The 22,901-nt window shown below is 41.2% G+C and overlaps 1 protein-coding gene across 6 annotated transcripts in view; it reads right to left on the reverse strand.

The window, feature by feature from the left end:
• Positions 1-22,901, reverse strand: part of Dnah11 (dynein axonemal heavy chain 11) — a 324,850-nt gene that overhangs the window by 186,342 nt on the left and 115,607 nt on the right. For 5 of the 6 annotated variants that reach the window (XM_042261290.2, XM_076551573.1, XM_076551572.1 and 2 more), the window contains 6 exons: positions 17,558-17,689; positions 13,998-14,158; positions 11,055-11,211; positions 10,515-10,660; positions 7,829-7,945; positions 347-485 (listed from right to left, as the gene is read on the reverse strand). In XM_042261290.2, coding sequence (XP_042117224.1) covers positions 347-485; positions 7,829-7,945; positions 10,515-10,660; positions 11,055-11,211; positions 13,998-14,158; positions 17,558-17,689 — 852 coding nt within the window. Of the gene's footprint in view, positions 1-346; positions 486-7,828; positions 7,946-10,248; positions 10,331-10,514; positions 10,661-11,054; positions 11,212-13,997; positions 14,159-17,557; positions 17,690-22,901 lie in introns of those variants that run through there. The other variant, XM_076551576.1, reaches the window with a different exon arrangement.

A 22,901-nucleotide genomic window follows, 5' to 3' on the forward strand; every position in this document is an offset into this window, starting at 1 on the left:
TTTCAGGAATCAACCTCACCTTACATTTATAACCCCTTCCGCCTTCTCCACAAGACATGAAGGCAAATGTGAAATTTCCTTTATAACTGTAGCATCAAGATGCTTAGAGAAAATCTCATAACCTCTTGATAAAAAGCCATATGGAGTATAAGTAAAATGTTACACACTAAGTTTCAGGGGAAAAAAAAATAAGATTTGGAAAACACATAGTTTGAAAATCCCACAGAAAGTATGAAACCATTCCAAATATCTGTATCATTTGAATGATAAACTATTCAGCATCCATACTTTTAAAGATCTACTTCAATGTGGCATAAAACCAAATAAGAATAACCAGAGTCCTCACCTGCTTGGACAGGAGCTCCTCACAGAGCGTGTACAATGAAATGAACTTTCGGGCCAATGAGCGTGCGTCCACGAACCCTTCTGCCACTAACATGATTTCACAGATCAGCTCGGTGTCAGGGGCCACCATGGCACAGGGTCTACAGTGCAAATACGAGCGTTAGTCTGCAATGCGGTCAGGTCACACGCGCATATCACTTAAACCCAGCAGTCAGCCTGTAACAACACTCTCACCACTCATAAGCAGGTCCTAATGGCCTCTGTCAATCACAGCCTACAAAACCCTGCAGCTCCACTAAAATGTGTCTGCTGGACTAGGGAGATGATGAGACAGCAGACGCGGCAGAAGCCTGGAGTGGAGCAAGTTTAACGAAAACGTAACACATTAACTTCCCTCCCCTGTTGGTTGGGTTTGGTCTTGCCTGGAGACAGGAGAGGCACTGATGTTTAGCACAAGAGGCCAGCCTTTAGCTGTGGCGAGCAGCATTCTGGTAAAAGTCAAACAAGATGTTGCTGGGAAACATTCTAGGGAACCGCACCTTGCCCCATGTCTGCTTTCAATAGCCATCACTGGATGTGCGGCACCTCCACACAGTCACAGACAAGCCCCGGGCACAAGTAACAAAAATAATGACAAAGTTGGAGTTCCAAGTATTCATCTCCTTTGCTGTGATTTACTTAACAACAACAACAACAAAAAAAAAAACGTGATGCATTTTAATTTCCAAAGCCTGCTGTGCCTGATGGCCAGTTCACAGAGTCCATGAATACTTGACCACCACTCTCAAAAATACATTCAAGGGGTGGCTGGAGGGATGCTCCTTCTTGCTCTTCCAGAGGCCCCAGGTATGGTTCTCACAAGCATCTGTAACTCTACTTTTAGAGGATCCCATGTGGGCTTTTGTGGGCACCAGACACACGTCATATAATTACATAACATGCAGGCAAAACACTCAAACACATAAAATAAAAATTAAAGAAAAACCAAAATATTTTAAGGGAGTACAATTTATCTCTTGCCCAATGCCACTAGGTCCCACTGGGAGGGGCTTTTAAGATGAAAAATTAGGAAAATGTAGTTTCAAATTCCTCTTTATTTGCAGGAGGGTTTCATACCCCCCCCCCAAAGACAAGATCCAGAAACAGACAGATCTGAACCTTTCCACTAAACCCAGGTATAGAACACAGGCAAATGAATAAGCAAGCCCCATGACTTAGATTTAAGACTGTGCATCCCACAATGTTTACCTGTCTCTATGAGCTTAGTCACACACACACACATCAAACTTCTCTACCCTGGACACTCCCTAAAGTGTCTTTAGATAGGGGCTTCAGTCCCCTAGGCCCAATCTGACCCCAGATTATAGTCCATATTTACTATTCATTGTGCAACAGAAGAGTGGAAAGTAGAGAAAAGGAAGGTGTTGGCTTGTTATCATTACATTAGTATACACAGTAACTTATTACTAATTTTTAGTTAGTGTACAAATAATGGGTTTCATTGTAGCATTATCATGTACAGCTGTCATCACACCTTACCCATTCACTCTCCCACTACTCTCCCCTCCCCTGCTCCAAACAGACCTACTTTCATGTCGTACAAGTACATTTATATATTTAAATCTAAATTCTGCAGATGAGAAAGCATGCATGGCAGTCGATCTCCCTCCTCCATTCCCATCACCCTCTCTTGTTCCATCCCTTGGAACTTTAACCATGTAGGGAACTGAACCCTGGTCCCATTGCATGCTAAGAGCCACACTCTGAACCCTGAGCCACATTCTGCAACCTGTAGATACTAGTATGTACTATGCATTTGTTTCATGTCCCACAGGGTGCTAAAACCTCCTCCTGCCCTGTCTCAATTCTAACAACTCCAAGGGGTGAGTACCCTTCATATCTGTCTTTGACAGTGATGCAGGCTGGTAGATTTCCCTAGAAGTTTCAGGGCACACTGTTCTTGAAGGGGGAAAGTTTGGAGACATCGAGAGCCAAGCCTCGGAGCGATCATGACACTGTCACTAACATCAAAACACAAACGACGCTGCAGTTAGGTTGTCAAACAGAATTTATGAAAATGTCAAAAAAAAAATTAAGACTCTAAGACCCAAATGAAAGAAGTACATAGAATGAATTATGTCAGAGCTGTGGAAATACTGGAAGGGTGCACAGCCCTCAAACAAGTGTGTTCTGTAGCCGTTGCATTCACTGCTAGGTAGGAATTCTCTAGCTGAAGAAAATGAGACATGGAATTACTATACAAGAGAAAGCTGTTATTATGAAGAGGGGAAAATATTCAACATGAGATGTTAGAATATTTGATGAACATTAGGGAACAGAATTAAATACTCATTTTGTATTACCTACTGAACTTTTCATTATATGAATTATATTTTTAAATACCATAAAATTAGAATAAAATGTAAATGAATTATGATTAAATATAAAATGGATTGATAAGCATATTTTAAGCTTAAAAGAATTAAAGGAAATCACACTAAAAACTACAAATGTTCTTATAATCTATGTAAAGAGGCATTTAATTCTTTTGGAGGCATGCTCAGGAGTTAAAGACACACTGTCAATCCTAAAGAACTCTTAAAAAAATCAACTGTTAAACCATTAGATTATCCTTATGGACAAAGAGGAAGCCAGACAACACAAATTATTGCTACCATGTGTGAAATTTGGGACATCCTAGCAGATAATACAATGGATAAATGCATGCTAAAACACTCATTAACCCAGACAACAGGAAGAACTCCATAAAAAATACAGATCATCAGAACTAATCCAAAGGGAAGTAAAATCTCAACAACTTCATATCTGCTAAAGGAACTCATTACCATAAAAAAAAATTCTTGGTCCAGATGGCTTCACTGATTAATTCTATCAAATATTTTAGCAATAAATAATACCAACCCCACACAAAGTCTTAGAAAACAGACCACTCAACAGCTAATATCATGATATCAGCATTACTATGAGGCCATAATCAGAGATTACAAAGCAAATACTAAAGACCAATGTCCTCTGTAGGACAAAACTTTGAAAATCTCTAACAAAATTACAGCATATAAAGTTCAGTAAAACACATAAAAACAATGCCGCTGAGTAAATGAGGTCTATCCCAGGAACATTAAGATCAAAAGGTTATTTATCATGAAAAACCATATAGTAATTAACAGAATGATACAAAGCTGTAAAACAACAAAACCTGTTGAAGAAAACATAGTAGAAAAACTTCCAAGCTTTGGCTAAGTAAGCTTCCTTAACTAGAATATTAAAAAACAAAACAAGACAGTTGATAAATTATAGTTCATGATAATTGAAACTTTTATCTTTGAGGGACACCATAAAAACTGCAAAAAAGCAAACCACAAAATAAGAGAAAAACTTATATATGTTATCTAATAAAGGAATTGCACATACGTTTTACACACACACACACACACACACACACACACACACACACACACAAACTCCCCCCACACACACACAGAATGACTAGTAAACACATGAAAAAATACTCAAGACCATGAGCTTTCATGGAAATACAAAGTAAATCCATAATGATACACTATAATGGATCAATTATATCGGCTAAAAATTGTCAACAAATGTCTTAATGTTGGCATTGCTAGCAATGTCAAACTTTGACAAGAACATAAAACAACAGAATTCTCATTCACTAAAGGTGAAATTGTAAAAGGAGTCCAGGGTTTTTTGCAACACTGCATATTTTTCTATGTAAAACACATATTGGCCACCTGACCAGTCTTAGATAACACCTGGAAGAAATGAAACCGTGTCCATGCAAAGATTTTCACACACATTCATAGCAGCTTTATTCACCAAGGCTCCAGACTGAAATTACTAAAAATGCCCACTGACTGGTGAATAGATGAACAGCTTCTAATACATCTACAGTGGAATACACAGTGGTTAAAAGCAACAAACTCCTGATCAGTTCAGAAGCTTGGACCCGTCTCAGAACCAAAATGCTCAGATAATGATGCCTGAGAGCAGTAAGCAAACTGTGTAGGTTCCTCACAGGAAGACTCCCCTTTTGTCCTGGATCCTGGCCTACAGGTATACAGACTAGGTAAACAAATCGAACACTCACTGATGATAAATAACAAGGAAAACAATTCTTGGGTATTCATAGAATTTTACGACTAATTAAAGATGTAAAGCTAATTTACATACTGGTGAAATATATGAATTTTTTTATGCAAAGAATTACATTTTGCCTATTTCATCCTGCAGAGGTGATCAATAGTTTATTGTACAACCGTCAATCCTGAGACGCTGCTTTGAGAGCACAAGGATGCCAAAAGGATGTTCAGAGTCATTTCAGAGATTGTTGCAAACTCTATTCTTTTTTTTAATTTAATTTTATTTTATTTTACAATATAATTTAGTTCTACATATCAGCCACAGATTCCCTTGTTCTCCCCCCTCCTGCCCCCTCCCTTCCCCCAGCCCACCCCCAATTCCCACCTCCTCCAGGGCAAAGCCTCCCCCGAGGATTGAGATCAACCTGGTAGACTCAGTTCAGGCAGGTCCAGTCCCCTCCTCCCAGATTGAGCCAAGTGTCCCTGCATAACCGCAGGTTTCAAACAGCCAACTCATGCAATGAGCACAGGACCCAGTACCACTGCCTAGATGCCTCCCAAACAGATCAAAGCAATCAACTGTCTCACCTATTCAGAGGGCCTGATCCAGCTGGGGGCCCCTCAGCCATTGGTTCATAGTTCATGTGTTTCCATTCATTTGGCTATTTGTCCCTGTGCTTTATCCAACCTTGGTTTCAACCATTCTCACTCATATAAACCCTCCTCTTTCTCGCTAATTAGACTCCCGGAGCTCCACCTGGGGCCTAGCTGTGGATCTCTGCATCCATATCACAAATTCTATTCTAATTCTAAGCTAAAACTCACTGAAAGACTGTGTGTGTGTCTGTGTACATGTGAGTACACATGTGTATGTAGAACATATGCCAGTGTATGTGGAGGCCAAAAAATAACCTCTGATGTCATTCCTAAGACACCATTCACCTTTTTTTTTTTTTTTTTTAAACAGGGTCTCTCACTGTCCTGGGACTAGCCTAGTAGGTTGGGCTGGCTAGTTAATGAGCCCCAGTATCCAAAATAAAAAACAAATACAATCCAAAGATACACTCATTTGGAACATGATAAGGAATAATGGTAGAAAAAAAAAGTCTTCCTTTTCTGTAATTAAATCATGTCTCTACAAGTTCAGTAAACTATGCACATTTGTATCAGAATAGTTTTGAACCTAAGCCAAGGTGTTTCATGCGCATTGGTTATTGTGATGCAGTGTGATGACATGTATGGTTTGAAGTGGACATGTTATATGTTCAGAACCATCACTGTCATGAAGTTTACAGAGCTGCATCTCCAATTCATTACACATTGGATTCTGAATTAATTTTTGGCCTTGCACATTCAGAAAATTTTTACTGTTGCTAAATCTTTCATGACCACCACATTTAGTTAGTTGAACCCCCAGAGAGTCATGGCCCACAGTTTAAGAAACTGGGTTTGACACGAACTCCTTAGTCAGAGACAGTCATGTAGAATGGAGGGATTAGTTGCCAAGTAGTATAAGGGGACTCCTGAGAGTTTAGGAACTGTCTTCTCAGTCTTAATATTTGTGCTGTTGTCCCAGCTCTTCACTGAAGGGGAGGCATGCTTGTGTACCATATTACACCTGAATGAAGTAATGGAAAAGATAACACGCTCATAACGGGTCCTGGAGACAGGTCCTCCTCCACAGGCTGCTGTAGGTATGAATGTTGGCTGAGTATCTGGAGAAAGTAGGTCCTCAATGTATTTTAATCGTCACCTGGTAATTTCACATCTAAGAATCTATTCTGGGATTTGGGGAACTGTTGGTGGATTTTTCTGTCCAGCCTGTCAGCTCCCAAATAACCACATGGAAATTACTCATTATTTATGAACGCTCAGCCGATAGCTTAGGCTTGTTACTAAATAGCTCTTACAACTTACATTAACCCATTTTTATCAATCAACATTTTGTCTCATGGCTTTATTACCTTTACTCTGTACTGCCCAAGCTGCTTCCTCTCCATCTGGCTAGCGACTCTGTGAATCTATGGCCTTCTTCTTCCTAGCATCCTCTCTGCCCTGAAAATTCTGCCTAGCTATTGACTGTTCAGCTTTTTATTAAACAAAACTGAATGACACATCTTTACAGTGTACAAAAATATTATTCCACAATGGGGAACAGCTTACTCACTGTCTTAGGGGTCTTTTTGTCCTGAAGAGACACCATGACCACAGCAACTCTTATAAAGGAAAACATTTAATTGGGGCTGGCTTACAGTTCAGAGATTTAATTTAGTATCATCATAGCAGGAAGCATGGTGGCATGCGGGCAGGCATGGTGCTGGAGAGGTGGCTGAGAGTTCTACATCTTGATCCACAGGCAGCAGGAAGTGAGTAAGACACACTTCTTCCAAGAAGTCCACACTGACTGGTAGTGTTACTCCCTATAGCCTATGGGGCCATTTTCATTCAAATCACCACAGTCGCTATTGTGTTTGCCACACAAACTTGAGGACCTGAGTTCAACCTCCACCCCCAGGGAAAAGCTATCGGTACACACACTGGCAATCCCAGTGCTTGGGAGGCAGAGACTGGTGGACCCTGAGGCTTGCTAGCCAAAATGCTGAGCTCCAATGTCAGTGAGAGAGCTTGCCTTAAAAAAATAAGCTGGACGGCATTTGAGGAACACACTCATTGTCAACCTCTGGCCTCCATATGCACACATACACACGCGTGCATACACACAGACACACACACACATACACATTCACTCAAGGAATCTATTCTGGGATAATAACTAGAAACAAGAATAATTTTAACAAGGATAAATGTTTATAGCTTGCTATTTTGGTATCATAAAAACAAAAATAAGCCTGCCAAACCAGACAAGATAATCAAGAAAATATAGATGAGGCTTAAGAAGGATGATTTTGGAGTTATGTAAAAGATTTCCAAAGAATTTTCAATAGTATGATAAAATACATCAAAATATTACAAGAACAAAAGTAAATAAAATCACGCCTATATATCTTAGCTCTATAAAATATAAATTATAGAAGAGACCAGAAAAACTATAACAATCTTGATGTCTGGTTGGCAAATAACTTCTCTTTATAAATTTCTGTTTACAATAAAAACATCCTAAAGAAAAAAACCTATCATTAAACACTTGGCATTACCACATAACTTTTGCATACTGAAATGAGTACTAGTTTCAACACACACAGGTGAGTTTATCATGGAGAAAATTATGTCTATGAAGGGATCTTGAAGAGCTAAGTCTCCCATAGGAAATTAAATTCTCTGGTGAGAACTAGCCACGTTCTCAGAGCAAATCGACGTTAGGTGGCGTAAGAGTGCCAGATTTGAGCTGTAAGGCAAGCACTTGCCTGAACAGAGCTTTGAGATTTTCTGGTAATTCGGTTCGGCCAGCGTACCCTGGGTTCATAGTAATAAATATTCCAACCGACGGCTTCAGCGGGATAGTCTCTCCAAGAAATACAAATCTACCATAAAGAGAACGTTGATGGAATTAAATGTGTTCACTGAACATGAATGCACACTGACAAATGCAAGTCACTGCAAAATGCAAATGTGCATTAGAAAGCTGTTTGTCCTGGGTTATTTTCTTTAAGATTCATAAGCACACACATTTTGAATGTTTTGAAGCATATTTATTAAAATACCCTCCCTTTCCCTCCAGAATCACAATATGGGAAGTTTTTTTTTTTTTTTTTTTTTTTTTTTTTTTTTTTTTTGCATAGCCTAAAATGGAAGAATGTCATTTTATGAAATGATTTTACCTTCAATTCCTTAAATGGAACACTATGCAGAGAGTGTCTATGCTAAGAGGAGACAGGGACTCTCTGTCCAGCTCATCTGTAAGTCTCTACTAAGCATCTCTGCAAGGCAGGACAGTGTGGTGGTCAGGGCAGCAGGACAGTGGGCTCCGCTGGACTCAGAGTTCAGACCCATCTATGCCACACATTAGGCCTGTCCGTTATCCCTTTTTTGTTCCAATTTCCTCACCCAATAAAAAGGGAGAATAATCTCACCTACAGGTGGATTTGGAAGAATATGAATATAACTGGTTAACAGCACAATGCCAGGGACCCAGTGAACTCAACAGAAGGTAGCTCTGACTACTGCTATGATTATCATGCGAAAGCTGGGGGGAAACAATGATTTTCAGAAAGAATCAGTAAGACTGCTGTTGACCAGCAATGGAATGGGAGCCTGCAGCAACACCAGTGCCATGCGCTGTCCAACAGGGCCAAGGAGACAAAACGTAAGCGGTCTCAGCAAGATCTCTTGGAGAAAGGGGAAGGCTGAAGGAGTGTCTCCGAGGAGGAGAGGAAGAAGAGGGGAGACACAGATGCCCAAGACTTCTGGAGACTTAGATACAAGGTAGCTAACAGCAGGTGACTTTTTAAATGGTCCAGGTTAAAATGAGAAATCAGGATTTTCCAAAGCAAGGGAAAGCAGGCATATCCAGCTGGGCTCTCACAGGGAAGGTGAATGTGGCCAGGGTAAGGGCCACTCTGCCAGCATACACAGCAGGGATGGCCTCCAGTTACAGGGAGGAGCCTCCAGCAGAGAGTCTTAGTTCTGTGGCCATGCTTGGTTCTATCACTTAGATCCTGCAGGGATCAACTCATGGGATCAAGAAGTAGCCCAAGGAAGAAGAGAGAGGGTTTAGACATGCAGGCAGAGGCACCACCGTGTGCCTAGGAATTTTCAAATCACTGTGTGACTCCATTACATAAATCTGCATGACAAAGAACAGCCTTGGATGACTTCTGGTTTCATCAGATAATAAGATTCTGACTAAAAGCCAAATATGGCTGGGTTTCAAAGAGAAAAGACTTCAACTTCTCTAACACAGCATTAGAGGTGAGGTGGGGGGTGAGGTGGGGGGTGAGGCAGTAGGCATCTAGACATTGGAAGCTGACTCAGGGCCCTGTAGTATAGACTGAGAGGTTTCCTAAAAGGTGGAGACATAACCCCCCTCTGACAAACTGAAAACTTCTAGAACATGTACACCGCTCTGAGAAAGGGGCTGTGGTAGGGGCTTTATCAGTGAGCAGACTGGAAGTGCTCCCATGCACAAGAGAGGTAGCTGAACAAAATACCCTAAAAGTGAGGGAAATGAACAGGCTAGCTAAGCACTGTGTTCATGGAGGGAGGCCACCAAGAGAAACGAGACTCCTGTGCTGGATCATGCTTACTTTCAAGTTTTAGTCACCCAGCTCCAAATGCTGGCTGTGCTTTGCTTTTGGAATATAGTACCACAGGGCAAAGAGTTCACATCCCAGAAACATCTGGTTTTGTGCCCAATCACTGGAAGAACATGAAGGTATCACTTATAGGGATGGGGCCCCAGCAAAGCCAGTGCTGACCGGGACTTGGACTTGTACACTAAACGACAGACTCAGGAGACCTCAGGTGGTCTGAGTTGTCATTTGCAGCTATTTTTGGAAGTCTAAAAGATGAAATGAGAGGAGAGCTTGGAGGTGGTCAGAGCTAGGATGCTAGGTAAAGTCACAAAGGGAGAAAATGGAGATAGAGGAAAGGTCTGTAACTGCTGAGTCTGTGATATTCAGCATCAACATCTCAGTATTTAAAAATAATTTAAAAACTCATAGCTAATACTGATATAGGACCCACTGTGTCCCAGAACTTTGTCCAAATTCTTTTCATCAATTACCACAGAGCTCTGGAAAGGGAGGCCCTGTATTCTCACGTGAGAGGAAACCAGGAAATAAACTGCGGGAGGTAAAGAACAGCGGGAGGGGAGGAGGTCCTATACCTTGGGTGAAGCAAATGTGAGACTTGACAGAAGGCCAAGGAAGATGAATACCGAAGCCTCCTCACTGACCTCCACACAAAACCTTAGTAAAAATAAGTGGTGGGTTATTCAACATTACAATTAAAATTACCTTCTTGTATCCATTTTATGTGACAGAGAAAAGTAACAAAATACTGAGGAGATTAAGGTTATCTTCTGCTTGTGGCGGAGTGGGGAGTGGGGGGAATAACAAGATTAAAGATGGAAAGGAGAGTCACAGGTCCCACCTCCTTTTCCCGTTTCTGATGGCATCGTGGATCATCTTCACCTGCACCGCCACCACGGACAGAACCTCCACAGCAATGCGGTTGAACTCATCAAAGCAGCCCCACGCTCCTGTCTGCACCAGACCTTTGTAGATGTTTCCTATGGACTACAAGGAAGGGGTGGGCTCAGAGGAGAACAGGGGTTCGGAGCACTTGCAGGTGGGACAGCCTGATCCGAAAAACAAAGTGCTCCAGAATCCAGAGCATCTGGGTACCAACGTGACATCCCATGTGGAAACATTCCCATGTTGTGAAATTTTGCTTCATGTACAAAATTATTAAAACTATTGAGTAAAGTCATTTGAAGCCTGCAGTAGATGTACATACAATACAAATAAATTGCAAGTTTAGATTGGGACCATAGACCTATATTATCATGAGGATGAAAATACAGCAAAAGCTAAAAACTTCAGAACTGAGAAGCACTTCAGACAAGGTATGTGGCTCTTTCCAAATAGGATTAATGCTGCTAGAACACATTTTCTGTATTTAATAACTTACCCTGTAGTCCATTTGCTCTGAACAGTTGAATACATAAACCATCATGCCCAGGGCACGACCAAGGTCTTTGGTGGTTTCCGTTTTCCCTGTTCCAGCTGGGCCAGCCGGAGCCCCGCTCATGGTCAGATGAAGGGATTGTGTTAAAGTGATGTAACACCTTCACACAACGAAACACAAATACCATGGTTGAGCTTGCGCTATCATGACACATTGGGAGTAAATGATTTTTCTTTCTAAGAAGTGGTTAAGGGGCTGGAGAGATGGCTCAGAGGTTAAAAGCACGGGCTGCTCTTCCAGAGGTCCTGAGTTCAATTTCCAGCAACCACATGGTGGCTCACAACCATCTATAATGAGATCTGGTGCCCTCTTCTGGTGCGCAGGCACACATGCAGACAGAGCACTATGTACTTAATAAATAAATACATCTTTAAAAAAAGAAAAATAGTTATGAAGTCAAGGCCTAGGACATAAAAGAAGCAAAACGCACCAGTGAACTTCTGATTTGCTCGTGGCAATCACTGGATAGCTTCTAGGTTGCCCACTTAAAACAACTGGAAAAGAATGTGTGTTTTATTTGTTCACTGTCTCATTTCCCAAGAGCTGTACGTTTGAATACAAATACCTTTATCTTCGACGTAATTGAATTTCTGATAGTTCTAGGTGAAGATACTATTAATATGGCAGACAATACCTCAAACTGATTATAGACAGGGGAGGGAGGTCTTAGATGATGATAAATTAAACAGGACTACATTAAATTACTATGTAACAAATACACTAAGAACTGGGATACACATGTGTATATACAAGTATGTGAAAATACATACCTACTTCAATGCAGACAGTGAATGTAATTATACAACACTGTACCAAATGGAACACCATATTTCAGAAATCCATCTGGAATGTACTGCACATGCATTTAGATCATAATGCTTATTTGGGTAGGGAGGGGCCAAAGGTTCTGAGACTAAAAGTCTCACCCGAAGGATAGGACTTAATATCGGCACAATAAAGCAATACTAACAAATAGCAATGGCCTCAAATTGCTGATCATCTTTACCTGGGTCTCTACATTATTTTTGTGTTAGTACAGACAGTGATGGTGATGGAAAGATGCATGCTGGAAGACCAGGGACTAAGACCTATTCTGTGGACCATCAGATATCAATCTGAAGTCTTCTGATCTCAGGGCCCTGAAGTCTCTTATCCACAAAGTGAGGGTTTCATGAAGACAGTCAAAGGGAAAAGCCCCGAAGGGTTCAAAGCACCATGCCAACAGAAGCAAGCAGAAAAGGGCCACAGCCCTCCACCAGATGCACAGGGAGACGCTCATACCAGGACCTGAGCCCTCTTTGTGCACTTTGTCCGCAGTTCCAAGTTTGGTTCAAACATGGCCACCTATGTCTATTCTGCCTCTTTGCCTGCCAACAGGAGGAGCCAAATGTCCAAGCTCCAACCAACGTGATAGGTGCAGAAATGGCATTTCCAGGACACCTGCTTGAGGACATTTGCTTTGGGCTCCTTTCCACTGAGTGAAGCAACCATGGAAACCATGCTCAGCTTCTCATCACCTACCAGCCCATCACGTGGGCCTGCTCACCTCTAGACTTACTCAAGTGAGACATCGGCTTCTGTGCTATTAAGATGCTGGATTTTAGGGTTTCTCCTAATGACAGCTTAGCCAGAGTCCTCACCACTACAGCCATTACAGTACCAGTCTGTCAGTGGCAAGCTGGTCAAACTGATTCCGAACCTGCTGGCACATGGAAGGAGACAGCATTTGCCCAGCCTAGTTCCCAAAGGGATGTTCACATCAAATGTCAAATGAGACAGAATGAATGAATGTAGAGGATATCAACAGGAGTTGGAACCCTAAGAGAAGAATTCACATCCATGAAACATCTTTACCTCTCCGACATTCTATTTACCTTTTTGTGCATTGTCACATAGCAATGAACTTTTGGTGGCAATCTGCAGGTCCTCTGGGTTCCTTGGACCGCTCTGGCTGTCCTCTGTCCTTTAACCCAGCCAGGCGCCTGTCTACGTTGGAACTTCTGTACTTAGCTTTGTCTGTAACTTTCCACCCTAAAATCTGCATGCAGTTGATTCTGTGTGCACAGTTGGGTCTCAGCTCAAACACAGTCTATATAGATGTTGGTCCCAAGTCAAAACTGCTCTGAAACCTGTCTTTAAAACATCTGAGAGTCTGAATTTTCAGATTATGGGTGCTTGACTACACAAATATTTTAAAATCCAAAAATATCCCGAATCAGAAATATTTCTGGACCTAAGCATTTCAGACAGGGGAAGCTTAACCTGAAGTAGATCTTTTCCCTCCAGACCCTTTCTGACAAGTCAGTCTGTTGCACTTTTTTACAGCAGACATTACCTCCCGAAATAAATACCTGTCGTTTCTCTTCATCCTCACCGACTTACACATCACATTCAACTGGAACTTGATCACCGTGACAGCAAATACAAGTGAACATACAAAGCACAGCACTTCATAAATACCTGGCAACTCATTGAATGAATCTTGGGGTCTCTCTCTCTCTTCATTGTATGAAGAAAAATAAAGTTATTATAGGCTATCCTCACTATGCCTGCACTTCCAAAAGAGATGACGGCCGAGGTAAGTGGGTAGAGAATGGCCCCGGGAGCAGCCAGACTTCCTCAAACCACATTAATCCATGCATGCTTTCTCCATTTGTTACTGGTTTGGCTTCTGTCATTCCGTTTCTCTAACTCAATTTTCTTCATTTTGTCTCTAAGATTAACACTCGGTGTCGTGTACAGTTAATTTCCATGCTGCTTTCTTGTATAGCTTCCCAATTATTCATCAGTTCCTCTCAGCCTCTCTTCTCATTCTCACACATCTCTTTCCAACCAAAAGGACAATGGGGCTTGGCTTTCCCATCTATGGGAAGTTATATTGGTTACCTGTCAGTGAGAGGAGTGATCACCAGTCGAGGACTGTTTCCCAAGTATTCATAGAAGTACTGGAAGTGGGCATCACAAATATTAACAAAGCAGTGCTTCCGAGCATCCTCCCACTGGTGCCGAAGTTGAGACAGCCAGGCAAAAGCATGGGGGCTGACAACCTATAATCATTGCACAATCTTAACACGCTGGACCCCGATGGTTCTGAGGCAACAAACTGATTAATCTCATCACTTCTGGTGGCTCACATTCCTAAATTCTCCAGAAGGAACTCTCTTGCATGCTGTTGCAGATCCCAGCTGCATAACTAATCAGGAATATGTGTGCAATAAAAGTCTTCACTTTAAATGGTCTTTTATGCAAAACAGTATCAGTGTGTTCAAGCAATACTTTTACCTTTTATGAGTCACCCAAGGCTAGTATCTCTGTGCACATATTACTGAAATCCAATGAAAAATTCATTTTCTGTATTAAAATTACACATAATCCATAATTTCTGCACATTGAGGTAAAAACTATGCTTTCACCCATGTTCATAATATAGAACGTTTTTACTTCATTTTTTAAATCAGATTACATGAAGATGATTTTTTATAGGCTACTCTTTCTCATCTTACTCAATTCTGTTTCTTTTCTAGTTTGGGAAAAAATTGTCTCTTTCAAGGTGTGTGGGACTTTAGGGCTCCCTGGAAATCACTTCAAGTCACCAAAATTCTTGCCTCTTAGTTTTCCAAAGACTAGGCAGGAATCAGCACTGCGTACACATGTATTGTAGAGGATCAAGAGTAAGACCAAGTGTGCTTTAGTTTTAAATAAAGAATATACTGTCTACATTGGTCCTTTAGTGGTAAGCACAGTTGCCTTCTAAAATAAATATATTTTAATCATAATTTATTCTACTGCAAACAAAACATATGGATAGATACGAAAGGACAAGGTCATGTTCAAAGAGTGGATGTCAACAGCTCATTACCAAAACAAGAACACACACATGGTGCTTTGCAAGGACTGATCTGAGATTAATAAAAATATTCGTTATTACTATTCAGCAACTAGATCAAAGACTGTTTATGTTTATGGCTTACATGAAACAGCACTTATGTGTGTGTGTGTGTGTGTACATGTTCATGTGTGCATGTACATGTGTGGGCCTGTGTGGCCAGAGGTTGACATCAGGTGTTTTCTTCAATAGCTCTCTACTTTTGAGTCAGAACCTCCACAGAACCCGGTATTCAATGACATTCCTGTCTCCACCTTCCTGGTGCTGTGATTGCAAGCACATGCCATGAACTTGGCTTTTTATGTAGGTTTTGGGATCTGAACTCAGGTCCTCTCACTTGCAAAGCAAGTACCTTGCTAACCGAGCTTTATCTCCAATTCTGAAAAGGCACTTTCTTGTATTTGATTTCTTGTATTTGATTTCAATAAATAGAGCAGTAAGTAGGAAAATAACATACAGTATTTTATGATACAAGCATACAAACTGAGATGGGGTTGTCGTTAGAAAAATAAGATAAACAGGTTTATTTGCATGCTTTGGAATTTTAAATTTTGCCTCAATTTAACTAGGAGGATTTTTTTTATCTTTTTTTTTATTTAAATTCACTTTGTGGTGGTTGGGATACCTTTTTTTCCCCCGTTTCTTCTATGTTTAGTGTTTGTTTCTCTTTTTACTTAAAAGATTGTTTTCACAAAATATATTTTGATCGTGTTTCTTTCCCTTGGAGGTGGTTTGAATGAGACTGCCCTACCCCCAACCCCGTGGGCTCATATATAGAATGTTTGGTTCCTAATTGGTAGAATTTCTTTGGGAAGGATTAGGAGACATGGCCTAGTTGGAGGAGATGTGTCACTGGGATGGGCTTTGGGGTTTAAAAAACCCATGCCTGGCCCAGATCCCCCCACTGTCTTTCTCTGCCTCCAACTCAGGATGTTATCTCATGCCGGACTACTTGTGACCATGCTTCCCATCAGGATGATAATGGACCAACCCTCTGAAATTCTAAGTAAGCCCCTAATTAAATGCTTCCTCTTAAGTTGTCTTGGGTCATGGTGTCTCTTCACAGCAACAGAAAACTAACTAAGCCGTTCTACCCCAACTCCTCCTAGCACACACACACACACACACACACACACACACACACACACACACACACACACACACACACCCGCCAACCTCCCTACCCACTCAACTCTATGTTCTTTTTCTCTCTCTGCCAACACAAAACCAACTCCACGGTTTTTCTGTGAACTTTTTGTTTTGTTTTGTATTATTGATCTTTCTTGTTTGTTTTGATTTTCATTTTTGTGTTTGTGTGAGTTTTATTTTTATTTCTTTTTTGCTTATTGTCATTTCAGGACCGACCACCCTCCCCACCCCACCCCCCGAAAGGCTACAGAGGCATTGGATAAAGGGTCCTGCCAGCAGTGCTGTTCAGGAATCAGACAAGCACATTTCTAATATTAGAAAGTAAAAGTTCAAATGAGGTGGTGGTAAAGAATAAAACATTTCCTTTCACATTAAATACTGATAGCATCTTATAGACACATAGATTTTTTTTTAAAAGAGATAGGTCGAAAAATTATTAAATTAGTGAAAAGATTAGAAAATAACCTCTTATCAAGAAAGAACATTATTTAGCCATGAACAGTACCAACAAGGGACGGCCAAAGCAATCTAGAATCATGACCAACACTGATTTCTTCAGCAGGAAATGGATCAACACCACACAGAGATGTTTTTAAATTGTGTGTGTGTGTTTAGTGTATATGTGTGTAGTGTGTGTGTGAGTGTATGTATATGTAGTATAAGTATGAATGTATGTGTGTGAGTGTATGTGTGTAGTATATGTGTGTGTTTAGTGTATGTATGTGTGTGAGTGTATGTTTCGTGTATGTATATGTGTGCGTATGTGTGTATGTGAGTATACGTGTGTAGTATATATGTGTGTTTAGTGTATGTGTGTATGTGTAATGTATGTGCAGTGTGTGTTTGTGTGTATATACATTTGTGTGCGTGTGTGCGTCAGTGTGTGCAGGCACATGCATGGTACAGCACAGGTGTAGAAGCCAGAGGACAACCTTGACCAGTAGTCCTTGCCTTTCCCCTTATTTGAGACTCTCGTCACCACTGTATCCAGGAGAGCTGGCACGAGAATTTCCAATGATGCTTTTGTCGCTGCCCTCCCCCTCCACAGGAGCACTAGGATTACAGACATGTTCTACTGTTCCCTGCTTTATGTGGAGTCTGGGGATCTGAACACAGGTCCTTAAGGACTGAGCTAGCTCCCCAACGCCACCCCTTAAGATGGCCTAACTGGCACGTAGTGTCATGGAGGCTTTTCCCATGGTCCTTCCTTCTACATTGACCATTAGATGATCTGAGACTTCTAACTTCGCAAACCACCGGGCATCACTCAGGTAACTCAAATCTAATGCAACCAATAACTTCTCGGCACTAACTGAAACTTTTGAAAAACAATGAGTTTCTCACTGTCACCCTGACAATAAATGCCACTTTCAGGAAACATCGGTAAGTCAGCTTCCAGCAGCACACTTGCCTTCTGAGAAATCAGTTTTGCCACCACATCCCTGGCATGGACATCAATGGTGCAGATGGTCATGATCTTTTGCCGGTCTCCAGGTGAAAGTTCTCCCAGAAGAAGTGTGATCAGTGTATTCAGCTGTGAAATCTAGAAGATTTTTTTTAATATAAAAGAAGCAAAGGTTACAAATACAGAGACTAATGGGTCAATATTTATAAAGAATGTTTCAATTTATAAAACTATCTCAAATTTGTTATCTCAGCTGATCTTCAAAGAACCATCAGGAGAGACAAACAATATCACCCCTCATTCAAGGGAAGGAGCCAGGACACAGAGGAGCTGAGGTCAGAAATTCCAACTCTAAGGGCAGATGCAGGCTTCACTGGTTACATTGCACAAGGCACCCTGATGATGATTCAGCCTCAAACTTTCATTCAGAACCACAATATCTAAGAGGTAAAATAAACTTTTAAAGGTAGAAGAAATAGATAGCAATTCTTTAGAAAAACTTGCCTAACAATTTCTATTAATTTTTGATATCCATAGTGATGATTAATGAGAAAATGCTTGTGGCTAAGCATGGTGCTTTGCCCAATTCTTTTTATTTATATAACCAGTCTTGTTTAGGCTCACTGGTCTCTTAGATAAATATTTTCAAAGTCTTTTCCTCTTGAATGGCAAGTAAGGAAATGGAATTACATGAATGACAATTCACTGAGCTATGTGGAATAGATAATGCGGTGCTACAGTTGACAGGATGCTTATTCTATTATAAAACTATTTCCATGCATACACATGAGAACTGTATTTGAAATAAAATATTTCCTATGGTAAAGTGTAGCCAGAAAGGTTTGAAAGGTAGTATCTTAGGCAGGTTTTTTTCTAGTTATTCACATAAAAGGATTTCTCGTGTGTGTGTGTGTGTGTGTGTGTGTGTGTGTGTGTGTGTGTGTGTGTAATTTTTTATTAAAAAAGATTTTCTTTCCTTTTACACACAAACACATTCCCCTCCCCCCTCTTCTCCCACTCCCCCCACCTCCCCCCATCCCACCATCATCCCCTCCTTATAGAGAGTAAAGCCTCCCTTGGGTAGTCAACACAAGCTGTTATACCATGTTGGGACCAGACCTAGCCCATCCCTCCTGCATCAAGGCTGAGTAAGGCATTTCATCACAGGGAATGGGGTCTAAAAAGCCAGTTTGTGTACCCAGTGTAAGTCCTGGTCCCATTTCCAGGGGACCCACAAACACATCAAGCCATGCAACTTTCACCCACATTCAGAGGGCCTAGTTCGGTCCCATGCAGACTCCCCAGCTGTCAGTCCAGAGTCCATGAGCTCCCGTTAGCTTAGGTCAGCTATTTCTGTGGTTTTTTCCATCATGATTCTGATCCCCTTTGCTCTTAGAATCCTTCCTCCCTCTCTTCAACTGAACTCCTTACTCAAGGCTTATTTGCAAAAGGAAAAACACAAGCCCTGACTTAAGGATACATGCCATGATATGTAATAATACTGTCCCCTGTCCTCTTCAGCTCTGTAAAGCACTGCCCTCTACAAACTGTAAAGCCATGAGAGAGCTGGCAGAAAGTGAGCAACCAATCCACAGAAGCCCTCAGACCTGGTCAGCTGACTGTTAAACCTGGCTCCCTCCCCATGGTACAGTGGAGAAGTCTATAAAATGACTAAATCCCGAAGTGGCCCTGAGATTGCTGCACAGCTGAACTCTGGGAGAAGTCACATGCTGCGGGGAGAAGGGAGGCAGGACAGTGATGCCTTCACACACACACACACACCTTACACAGAGTGAGAAGACAGGTTCCTGAACACCGACAAGAACATTGCCCTGTATCAACTCACTGAATTTTACAATCATCTCCCCACCCCCACCGCATGCTCTACTCACACTCTGCAGACAACAAACCAGACAACAATAAGAATGTGCTCACCTTACAACAGTCTAATAATATCCTACCTCCTTACCAACTAGGAAATCATGTCACAAATCTCTGAACTGCATCACCAATTCTGGAGCAAGGATGCAGATCTCACGGCATGATGTCAGAGAGTAACCTCACTCCCTGACTCAGCCTGGCTACCCCTGATAAGTCTGAGGAACTATGGCCATGAAGGAAGTGTTCCAAGGACAATCGAACTCAAACACAAAGCCTGGTTTACTCATAGAAATAAAAATATGTGTTGGGCTTTGTGGCACAAGCCCATAAGCCCAGAGAATCAGGAGGTGTGGAATATACCTCTACACTGTGTGAATATATGTCACTGTGATTGGTTTAATAAAGATGCTGACTGACCAATAGCTGGACAGGTAGAGGTTAGGCAGGACTTGCAGACAAAAAGAGAGCATGAAAGAGATGAAGGGAGGAGTCTCAGAATCATGAGGAGACCTGAAGAGGAGATGAACTTGTCATATTGAGAAAAGGTACCAAGCCACATTACAGAGTGTAGATAAAAAATATGGGTTAGTTTAAAGTGTAAGAGGTAGCTAGCAACAAGCCTGAGCTATTGGCTGAGCATTTATAATTAATAAGTAGTCTCAGTGGGGTTATTTGGGAACTGGCTGGTGGGACAGAAAAGTCTGCCTACAAGGAGGCTGATATAAGAGCATTAGTTCATGGGAAGCCTGGCCTGCAGACTTAGTTCATTCTAGCCTGAGCAACTGCCTCAAACTAGAAAGAGGCCCAGGGATACAGGGCAGTGGCAGAGTATTTTAATAACATGTACAAGGCCCTAGGTTTATTTCCCAATATTACAAAATGAAAATAAAATATGTAAATCAGGCACCAGAATCTATATCAGCTCTGGTGGCGCGTAGCTTATATACTGAGCTGGCTTGCTGGCCTACATGGCAGTCTATGAGCACACAGTCTACTGCCTCTCCCTGAGATTGAAGGAGGATTGACAAATACAAATTATACATTGTGTGCACCATAGTAGACTGTGCTGTGATTACCACAGCTGATGAGTTCTTCTCTTCTTAGTGACTGTTTACTGTGGTTTGCAAGATGCCTTGAGACCTACTCTCTCAGCAGATCTCAAGGATACATCCACCGATATCAAGTATAGTTGCTCATGTTGTTTATGAGGTCTTCAGAATGTATTCATACAAATAGGAGATTTCACAGTCTGACCAATGTCTCTGATTTTTCTTTATTCTCTGCCTATGTGTTTGACTTTTTAAGCATTCTTCATATCCATGAGGTCATATATATTTATGTTTCTGAGTCTGCTTCATTTCACTGAACATAATATACTTCAGATTCATCCATGCTGTTTTAAGTGGCATGATTTCCTTTTTTAAGGCTGAATAGTGTTCTATTCTATGTATGTATATCTACATATATGATATTTTTCATTTATCAACAAAATAAAGTTGTTTATATGTCTTGGCTCTTGTGAATAAAGCTGCAATGAACAGTGGAATGCAAATAATACATCAAAACAATTTTATTTCCTTTGGAGAAATAGCCAAGGAAGTGAAAAATGCTGAGAATTATGAAGCATTAGTAAAAGAAATTTTAAAAAGACGCAAATACATGTAAATATATCCCATACTCATGGTTTGGAATAATTCATATTTCCTAAATGTCCAAACTACTCAAAGTAATTTATAAATAAAATGCAATCTATATCAGCATCCAATAGTGTTGCATGAATCCTAAATGGTCTTATAATAAAAACCCAGAGCCAGATATTGAAGCACATGCTGAAAGATCAGATGAAACAGGTCACAGCCACTGCTCACCTCATCAACTCCTCAGTGAACCCGGTCGCCATGAATCCTCAGACTGAATGTCTGAGTCCTCAGTTGAAAAAGTCTCTAGTTCCTGTCTCCTCCCGCCTTACATGCCTTTCTCCACCCAGCCATTTCACTTCCTATCTCAACCTTCCCAGTGCTGGAATTAATAGTGTGTGTGCTTCCCAAATACTGGGGTTAAAGGTATGTGCCACCACTAACTGGCTCTGTTTCCCTCCTAGACTGGATCAACCTCATGTAGCCCAGTGTGGCCTTGAACTCACAGAGATCCATCCGCAGGATCTTTGCCTCCTGAGTGATAGGATTAAAGGTGTGTGCCACCACTGCCTGACCTTTATGTTTATGGCTGGCTCTGTCCTCTGATCTTCAGGCAAGCTTTATTTCTTAGATTATAAATATAATACCACACAGTAGCACTTTTCAGGGAGAAAAAGAGAATGTAAAATGTATAGAAACCACGAATGACCTGGAATAAAGTAATTTTAAGCAAAAAAGAGAGAGAAACTAGAAGCATTGTGACTCAAATTATATCACAAAACTGTAGTAATTAACAGGATGGAGCAGAATCAGGGCCAGAACTGAAATTTCCAACAAGTTTTCAATACAGAAACAAATATATACTTGGGGAAAGGATCACAATTTCACCAAATAGTGCAGAGACACTACATTTTATAAAAAGGCAGATGTCAGTGCATGCGAGAGAGGCCACGGTGGAAGGGCCAGTTCAAGTCCATCCTCAGGAACACACTGAGTTCAAGGACAACCTGGGCTACACAAAACCCATCCTCATAATAAAGCAAACAAAAAATCAAGCTGGGCCTTCCCACTTACACTAATTTCCATGCAGAATGGATTAAAGCTTTGTCCATGAACTCTGAGAACAGACACATGAGAACAGGTCTCTGACAGGCTTGACAATGAGTCTGGGGACTCGAAACCAAAACCACAAGGACAAAAGAACCAACGGTGGGACTACATCGAGGTAAAATGCTTCTGTACCACAAAGGAAGCAAAAAAGAAGATGAAGGGGACACTCTGAATGGGAGAAAACACCTGGAGCCCATGTGTCTGGTAAAGGCTTAACAGTGCAATGCCGGGAGTCCTACAAATCAGAAAACAAATGGCACACACCCCCAAGTATTCTGACTTAAACATGAGCCAAACACCTGCACAGAGGCTTTCCGAAGGTGACACAAATCCACCAGCTCAGAGCATGGAAATATGCTCATCACATTCAGTCATCAGGGGGATGAGACTCAATCCACCACAAGACAGCATCGCACACCCTTCAGGATGTCAAAGGATAAGTACTGGTAACAATAGTCATTCACCTACTTATTATCGTCCAACAAACCTTCAATTTCACCAAGAGAAGATGTGGCCATTCTTTCGTGTATGATATGCTCAGAATCTATCACTTCCTAGATGTCAGCTTCCAGAAAAGCAAGGACAATCTCTGCTTAGCCAGCTCTTTGTCTCCTGAGCCACGGAAGAGCTGTCGAGAGTGCTAGTCACACAGAGAAGAGCCTGCAGCATAGCGCATTATGTATAAGCATCTGTAGATATTTTGAAAACTTATAATACATACA

The sequence above is a fragment of the Peromyscus maniculatus genome, chromosome 14 (assembly GCF_049852395.1).
Source record: "Peromyscus maniculatus bairdii isolate BWxNUB_F1_BW_parent chromosome 14, HU_Pman_BW_mat_3.1, whole genome shotgun sequence".
NCBI classification, from domain to species: domain Eukaryota; kingdom Metazoa; phylum Chordata; class Mammalia; order Rodentia; family Cricetidae; genus Peromyscus; species Peromyscus maniculatus.